This window comes from Sinocyclocheilus anshuiensis, unplaced genomic scaffold (genome assembly GCF_001515605.1).
Source record: "Sinocyclocheilus anshuiensis isolate Anshui unplaced genomic scaffold, SAMN03320099.WGS_v1.1 scaffold363, whole genome shotgun sequence".
Taxonomy (NCBI): domain Eukaryota; kingdom Metazoa; phylum Chordata; class Actinopteri; order Cypriniformes; family Cyprinidae; genus Sinocyclocheilus; species Sinocyclocheilus anshuiensis.
The window spans coordinates 148,335-157,566 of NW_015552568.1; the positions used below are offsets into that span (position 1 = coordinate 148,335).

Here is a 9,232-nt window from a genome sequence, read left to right on the forward strand (position 1 = left end):
ATAATGATAACACTCGTTGCCTTCTCTAGTGCAGCTCAACCAGGTCTCGTCCCATTCGTCGGTATTTGTGATATCACAAATCCCGGAAAATATGCGTTGTAGTATTATTACTTCGTTACATTACACCACTGGTGCCCTATAATTATAATTAATATTTTTGTGGTAATAAAAATAGATGTAGGTTAAGTGAAGAATAGCCTTTAAATTTACTTAAAATACATATATAATAATAGCAATGAGGCAATAATAATTAGTTCAAATAAAGTATCAAAAGCAAGAAATCATATGGTTTTATTGAACAAAATACTGTATTATAATGTAATAGAGCCACTGATCTATATATAAATATAATATAATATCTCTATTATAGAGCAGTGAATAGAGCTAATGTAGCTACAGTACGCATTACAACAAAGGCCTGCAGAGAGCGCCAACGGCCTGACGATTGTTTTTACACATTGCTGTGCGATCTAATACTTGTTTAATATTTACCAAGCATCATTTAATTCAAATGTCCACTTAATCTTTAATATTTGGCCATTTCTTTATGACAGAAATGCTATAGCCACTGTAATTAAATGAATATGTGGACATCACATGTAAACTCAAGAGTGAGGGTTTGAGCTTTTATTTTGAAACCGCGAGATAATGATGTATTCTCCTGTGTTTGGGTTAGGGTTAGGTTAGGGATAGCCCTAAATTACATGTTAAAAATAGAAAACAGTTGTTTTCCATTGTAATTATATTTCATAATATTGTTTTACTGTATTTTTAATCAAATACCGTTTGATCAGCCTTGATGAGTGTAAGAGACTTATTGAAAAACATTAAATCCAAACTTTTAAACAGTAGTGTATTTGCTTGAAAAAAATTGCATTGCATTTTGTTTGCTTTCCAAGTGACGTTTAAAATTTAATAATTGTTGTGTCTTTGAGGTTATTTGTGGTGCATGAGGACTGTTCAGCCTCAGAGCTGCTGAGAGCTCATGATGTGGAAGATCTCCTACAGAAGGCTTACTGTGACTCTTCTATCGCCATCCTCACTGACCCACTAGCAGACTCACAACGTCAGGACACATTCATCCTGTGCATTATGTTACTGACCTCTGTCTTTATTTTCAACATCAGTCCTTTTGAAATTATGTTTAATGCAAGTTTGCATAAATGCAGCAAGTAAAATACTTCTGATTGATTTCTCTTCAGAATCATTTGGCATAACTCTGCTAAGGCCCTGCCCAGACATCAACTCTCATTGGCTCTCATCCAAGCAAGAGGATGACATCATTCCCACACACCTCAAATCCAGGAAATGGGAGTCATTCCCTGCATCTGAGGTAATTCATAATCTATAGGTGATCCATTTTAGGTGTAAACTTCCTTTTAGTATTAGCTTTGGACCTGCTGTGGCACAAATAACTTGCTTTATAATGTCAAAACAAATCCACATTAAAGTGCTCCTATTATGCCATTTTTAAGGTTGCTAATATTGTTTTATGAGTCTCCTAAAACAGGTTTACATGCAAGGTCAAAAAAATAAGTTACTTTTCTCAAAAAATAGATTTAATTTTACCTCATTTCTAAATGATTCGTAAACGAAGTTGAAGGAAAAACCGCCAAAGTCTAGTTCCATCCACATCCATCCGGTTTTGGAGTGCCCTGATGTGCTGCTGGTGCGTCAGATGACCCAGCATCCACCTGTTACTGAATTACTGCGCAGGAACCTGCAAGAAAAAATCAAGGTGCCCTAATTCCTATAACACATACTAATTTAAAATGTTTTTTTAGGTTAACTTTTTATAACTTTTCTGTGATAGTATAGTGTGACAATAAAACCACAATATTGCCAGACCCATTACTGTTCTCTTTTCACTTCCCTTCAACATCCATTGTTTTGCAACTGACCAGCTACTGAATGTGATTTTGAAAATGGTGTTTTTTTACCTAGTGGTTTGAATATACACATTTATATCTATGCATATTTATATATTATTATATTCCCATATGGTATTTTTTTCTGGCCAGGATATATTTTAAATATATGTGACATATATATTATAAACAGCATGGCTTAATATATTTTTCAAAGGAAAAATATAATTGGTTTAAACCTTCAAATGCCAAAATATATTACAAAATATATTTCAAGGGGCAAGAAAATACATGTCCAATCTTAAAATACATTTTGTGTAAATGCAAAATGTTTTTTTTATATATTTTGGACAATATACATATATTTAGATGTAGATGTAAATATATTTTAATATATATATTAGCAATATAATTTTGGACATTTTTGCATATTTTAAAATATTCTAGAAATATACCTGAAATTATATTTTTGCTCCATGGGTTTTATCAAACAGGCGTATTTGGAGCAGCTGCTGCAGAGAGAGAATCAGTGGGAGAAGATGGAGCTGAAGGACCCGCGTACAGCAGAGGAGAAAGTTCATCAGAACGATCTACTGCAGCTTGTACTGGTCAGACAGGATCCAAGATCATTATTAATTAATGATTCAACAATCAGATGTCTATAGGTCATATTTATATATTGTATATGCTGGCTTGTCTTTAAATACATTTAAAACTTAACGTTTGTTTTAGTCCCTGCCTGATGCTGTAGACCCTCCAGTTGCAATGGAGATAAGGCCTCTGTCAGGTGAGAAAATTTAAATAAGAAATATTAATAAATTATTTCTAAATATTTAATTGTAATAAAATCATATTTAATAATTATTTAATTTAAAATTCATTTGAACTCTTAATTTATAGTTATTTAATCCTCTGATGTGCAGATTACTAAATTACAAAAGGAAAAAAAGCGTTTATTTTTATTTCAAAACTAATAATCATCAAAATATAATCATCCTCAGTGTTGTTTAAATTATGAATTATGAGAAACGTGTTCACTGCAATATTAGATACGCTCTCAGAAAAAAAGGTACAAAATCTGTCACTGGAGTGGTACTCTTTCAAAAGGTACTAATACAGTATGTACCTTTAAGGTACTAATATGTATCATTTAGGGGTAAATTACGGTACAAAGACCCAGTGACAGCTTTGTACCTTTTTTTCTGAGAGTGTAGTAAATAGCAATACAATAAAAAGTGAATAAGAATTTTAGTGATTGCATTTAACTACTAGATGATTTTTAGCTCTGTTAAACTCTGCCATTCATAGTGAAGCGCTCACTGTTTGCCTGTTTTTGTTCCTGTCGCAGCTGATGTGGCGTCTCTCTATACTCAAGCAGTGCGAGCAGCTCAACATCCCCACGAGCTACAGGAAAAGAGAGAAGAGAAAGTTACCAAGTGGTAATCTCCTGTCTTATCTACAATATGTAAAATATACACCAGAATAAGTTATTAATAACATGCTTATTGTGGGTAAATTTGCTCAGCCAATGGACTGGTATTTGTAGATAAAAAAACAGACCACAGATTATGTTACAGAAGGTGTGAAAGCGCATAGTGACTAATTGCTCTTACACGGTTTGCTTTCAACTTCTGCTTTTGCAGTGTCAATAAAAAGAAGCAAAAGTCACTGTGGGAAAACAGGATTAACCAGCACAGGTAAACAGTTATTCTGTTCGAATGGTTTCGTTTTCAGAAAGAAAGAGGGCGATGCATAGATGTTTTGTTTGCCCAACCTTCAGGCAAGAACTCCAGGAGCAGAGAAGACACAGAAACGCACTCAGACACCATATCGTTACTCCATACTTTCACCCTGAGCTGAAGGAAATGTCACTCTTTACAGATGAGGCTAGTACAACCATCTGAATATTTCTTAAGAGCTTAATAGCAACCAGTTTGTCTGCATTGTTTATTTAGATCAAAGATTCCTAAACATTTTTATCAGTCAAACCCTAAAATATCTACTTTAATATTTACCTTAATATTTAAAAAATGTAATGCATTTGCATTTTCATGATACTTTTATGTTGGTAAATGGTCACATGACATGCAAGTAAACAAATAAAATATTTAGAAGTGTTTTATTTAGGTTATTTTTATTTGTTAATTATTTATTTATTTGAATCTTACATTTTTATGATTTAATTATTAGCTGTTCATTAACTTACAAAACCCCTCTATATCAGAAACCCTGATATAGAGCATTTCTGTCAGGACACTATCGTCAAAGATGATTGACAATTAGCATACAGTTTGGATTGGCGGTATGGTTCTGTTCTGTGAAAGAACTCCCTGCACATCCATGCAGCCTAGCATGGATGAGAGCATGGAGAGCAGCGATAACCCCCCCAGGGTTAACAGAACAGAACCAACATAAAAATATTGCAGATATCGTTAAGTTCAATAATTTTATGTACACATTTTAGAATTAGTCTGATTCAAAGGATAATCAGAAGGCTGAATCCTGACTGACAGAGGAGGAGCTGGGGATGGAGGAGGGTAATTAGCTATTGAGCAATGCGAAAACTGCTGATAATACTGAGGGACCTTATATATGAGTGCTTAGATAGGTGTCATATTCCTATAGGTTGATGGGGATCAGCTGAGAGTCAGCTGATTCGAGCTTGACTAACGTGACATGCCAGAACTAACGCTACGCTTGATGTATATAAATGGCCACACTGACATCTATAACATTAATGTATCAGGGGGACCTGTTATATCACTATTCTTGTCTTCTGTTAGGATCTAGACTTGAGCTCACTCTCCCTGGATCTTCCACCCTTCCCCAGAGCGCAGCGCTTCTCCACGGACTCTTCATCAGGCAGAAGTAGTTCCTGTGAGGTTTAAAGAATAACAATAATATTTAAGTATTATTTTTAATGGAAAGTCTTCAGAAATAAACTTTGAGTACTTTATCTGATTCTACAAATACAGATGCATTAAAAAACTTGTGAAAGCTTTGCCAAGGCATCTGTTATTCAGCATTTTCTGGAAATGTCTCGCTCCAAAAATAGTGCAAAAATTGTGTAAGCCATCAAAATGCCATATCAAAAGTTGCAAAAAAATAAGTAGATATTTTTAAATCTCACACCAGTCCACTCAATAAAAAATATAGACAAATGTTTCCCCTCAAAAATATGCAACTGCATTTGCTTAATGTCAAAGGCAACATGATAATGTATTACTAAAATTAGTTCACCGATAGCTGTTCTCAGGCATTCACAGTATTTATTGCAATAATGGAAGCAGGTCTGCCAAGATTAGAATAATTACAGCATCTTAGATGAGAATTAATAATGAAAGTGATAACTTCACTTTGAAATATTCTTGAAAAAAATTTTATTAAATGGGTGTGAACGGAAATGCTTATTAAACTACATGTGGTAACGAATGATTCAGCAGATGTTACAAAAAAACTGCACTTGCTGTTCTTTGTTAACCAGTTTGTGTGCTCACAAAGATGTGCTGAATTTAAAAATGCACTTGTTTAAATCACCTTTCAGTGATGGTAATATTGTTTTTTTTTATCATCTCAGTGAGCAAACTTTGTGAGGTACAGCTTCGTTTATTTCCGCAGATTCACCTGTAAGGGAAAGGCCTGATAGGCACCAGAGTTTGAAATAAGGAAATCCCCTCACTGCTGTTTGACAGTTCACTTCGGTTCTTCTGTTTTATGAACACTTCCTCTAAAATGAAAGCAGAAGCGGCAAAGTGATTCAAGACTTGTACACCAAAGCAAACACACACACACACACACACACACAAGACAGAAGCTGTATAAAAATCAAGGTGCCCTAATTCCTATAACACATACTAATTTAAAATGTTTTTTTAGGTTAACTTTTTATAACTTTTCTGTGATAGTATAGTGTGACAATAAAACCACAATATTGCCAGACCCATTACTGTTCTCTTTTCACTTCCCTTCAACATCCATTGTTTTGCAACTGACCAGCTACTGAATGTGATTTTGAAAATGGTGTTTTTTTACCTAGTGGTTTGAATATACACATTTATATCTATGCATATTTATATATTATTATATTCCCATATGGTATTTTTTTCTGGCCAGGATATATTTTAAATATATGTGACATATATATTATAAACAGCATGGCTTAATATATTTTTCAAAGGAAAAATATAATTGGTTTAAACCTTCAAATGCCAAAATATATTACAAAATATATTTCAAGGGGCAAGAAAATACATGTCCAATCTTAAAATACATTTTGTGTAAATGCAAAATGTTTTTTTTATATATTTTGGACAATATACATATATTTAGATGTAGATGTAAATATATTTTAATATATATATTAGCAATATAATTTTGGACATTTTTGCATATTTTAAAATATACTAGAAATATACCTGAAATTATATTTTTGCTCCATGGGTTTTATCAAACAGGCGTATTTGGAGCAGCTGCTGCAGAGAGAGAATCAGTGGGAGAAGATGGAGCTGAAGGACCCGCGTACAGCAGAGGAGAAAGTTCATCAGAACGATCTACTGCAGCTTGTACTGGTCAGACAGGATCCAAGATCATTATTAATTAATGATTCAACAATCAGATGTCTATAGGTCATATTTATATATTGTATATGCTGGCTTGTCTTTAAATACATTTAAAACTTAACGTTTGTTTTAGTCCCTGCCTGATGCTGTAGACCCTCCAGTTGCAATGGAGATAAGGCCTCTGTCAGGTGAGAAAATTTAAATAAGAAATATTAATAAATTATTTCTAAATATTTAATTGTAATAAAATCATATTTAATAATTATTTAATTTAAAATTCATTTGAACTCTTAATTTATAGTTATTTAATCCTCTGATGTGCAGATTACTAAATTACAAAAGGAAAAAAAGCGTTTATTTTTATTTCAAAACTAATAATCATCAAAATATAATCATCCTCAGTGTTGTTTAAATTATGAATTATGAGAAACGTGTTCACTGCAATATTAGATACGCTCTCAGAAAAAAAGGTACAAAATCTGTCACTGGAGTGGTACTCTTTCAAAAGGTACTAATACAGTATGTACCTTTAAGGTACTAATATGTATCATTTAGGGGTAAATTACGGTACAAAGACCCAGTGACAGCTTTGTACCTTTTTTTCTGAGAGTGTAGTAAATAGCAATACAATAAAAAGTGAATAAGAATTTTAGTGATTGCATTTAACTACTAGATGATTTTTAGCTCTGTTAAACTCTGCCATTCATAGTGAAGCGCTCACTGTTTGCCTGTTTTTGTTCCTGTCGCAGCTGATGTGGCGTCTCTCTATACTCAAGCAGTGCGAGCAGCTCAACATCCCCACGAGCTACAGGAAAAGAGAGAAGAGAAAGTTACCAAGTGGTAATCTCCTGTCTTATCTACAATATGTAAAATATACACCAGAATAAGTTATTAATAACATGCTTATTGTGGGTAAATTTGCTCAGCCAATGGACTGGTATTTGTAGATAAAAAAACAGACCACAGATTATGTTACAGAAGGTGTGAAAGCGCATAGTGACTAATTGCTCTTACACGGTTTGCTTTCAACTTCTGCTTTTGCAGTGTCAATAAAAAGAAGCAAAAGTCACTGTGGGAAAACAGGATTAACCAGCACAGGTAAACAGTTATTCTGTTCGAATGGTTTCGTTTTCAGAAAGAAAGAGGGCGATGCATAGATGTTTTGTTTGCCCAACCTTCAGGCAAGAACTCCAGGAGCAGAGAAGACACAGAAACGCACTCAGACACCATATCGTTACTCCATACTTTCACCCTGAGCTGAAGGAAATGTCACTCTTTACAGATGAGGCTAGTACAACCATCTGAATATTTCTTAAGAGCTTAATAGCAACCAGTTTGTCTGCATTGTTTATTTAGATCAAAGATTCCTAAACATTTTTATCAGTCAAACCCTAAAATATCTACTTTAATATTTACCTTAATATTTAAAAAATGTAATGCATTTGCATTTTCATGATACTTTTATGTTGGTAAATGGTCACATGACATGCAAGTAAACAAATAAAATATTTAGAAGTGTTTTATTTAGGTTATTTTTATTTGTTAATTATTTATTTATTTGAATCTTACATTTTTATGATTTAATTATTAGCTGTTCATTAACTTACAAAACCCCTCTATATCAGAAACCCTGATATAGAGCATTTCTGTCAGGACACTATCGTCAAAGATGATTGACAATTAGCATACAGTTTGGATTGGCGGTATGGTTCTGTTCTGTGAAAGAACTCCCTGCACATCCATGCAGCCTAGCATGGATGAGAGCATGGAGAGCAGCGATAACCCCCCCAGGGTTAACAGAACAGAACCAACATAAAAATATTGCAGATATCGTTAAGTTCAATAATTTTATGTACACATTTTAGAATTAGTCTGATTCAAAGGATAATCAGAAGGCTGAATCCTGACTGACAGAGGAGGAGCTGGGGATGGAGGAGGGTAATTAGCTATTGAGCAATGCGAAAACTGCTGATAATACTGAGGGACCTTATATATGAGTGCTTAGATAGGTGTCATATTCCTATAGGTTGATGGGGATCAGCTGAGAGTCAGCTGATTCGAGCTTGACTAACGTGACATGCCAGAACTAACGCTACGCTTGATGTATATAAATGGCCACACTGACATCTATAACATTAATGTATCAGGGGGACCTGTTATATCACTATTCTTGTCTTCTGTTAGGATCTAGACTTGAGCTCACTCTCCCTGGATCTTCCACCCTTCCCCAGAGCGCAGCGCTTCTCCACGGACTCTTCATCAGGCAGAAGTAGTTCCTGTGAGGTTTAAAGAATAACAATAATATTTAAGTATTATTTTTAATGGAAAGTCTTCAGAAATAAACTTTGAGTACTTTATCTGATTCTACAAATACAGATGCATTAAAAAACTTGTGAAAGCTTTGCCAAGGCATCTGTTATTCAGCATTTTCTGGAAATGTCTCGCTCCAAAAATAGTGCAAAAATTGTGTAAGCCATCAAAATGCCATATCAAAAGTTGCAAAAAAATAAGTAGATATTTTTAAATCTCACACCAGTCCACTCAATAAAAAATATAGACAAATGTTTCCCCTCAAAAATATGCAACTGCATTTGCTTAATGTCAAAGGCAACATGATAATGTATTACTAAAATTAGTTCACCGATAGCTGTTCTCAGGCATTCACAGTATTTATTGCAATAATGGAAGCAGGTCTGCCAAGATTAGAATAATTACAGCATCTTAGATGAGAATTAATAATGAAAGTGATAACTTCACTTTGAAATATTCTTGAAAAAAATTTTATTAAATGGGTGTGAACGGAAA

At 33.8% G+C, this 9,232-nt stretch overlaps 2 protein-coding genes across 2 annotated transcripts in view; both read left to right on the forward strand.

Moving 5' to 3' along the window:
- The window catches only part of LOC107664984 (sperm-associated antigen 17-like), a 16,286-nt gene extending 12,514 nt beyond the window's left edge, over positions 1–3,772 (forward strand). The window contains 8 exon segments of the mRNA XM_016455691.1: positions 936–1,066; positions 1,203–1,402; positions 1,598–1,738; positions 2,363–2,476; positions 2,601–2,655; positions 3,217–3,307; positions 3,512–3,565; positions 3,649–3,772. Coding sequence (XP_016311177.1) covers positions 936–1,066; positions 1,203–1,402; positions 1,598–1,738; positions 2,363–2,476; positions 2,601–2,655; positions 3,217–3,307; positions 3,512–3,565; positions 3,649–3,772 — 910 coding nt within the window.
- Positions 3,773–6,304: 2,532 nt separating this feature from the next.
- LOC107664968 (sperm-associated antigen 17-like) lies at positions 6,305–8,716 on the forward strand. The gene is made up of 6 exons (XM_016455674.1): positions 6,305–6,436; positions 6,561–6,615; positions 7,177–7,267; positions 7,472–7,525; positions 7,609–7,714; positions 8,612–8,716. The coding sequence occupies exons 1-6, from the start codon at positions 6,305–6,307 to the stop codon at positions 8,714–8,716; spliced, it is 543 nt and encodes a 180-aa protein (XP_016311160.1).
- Positions 8,717–9,232: the final 516 nt, after the last annotated feature.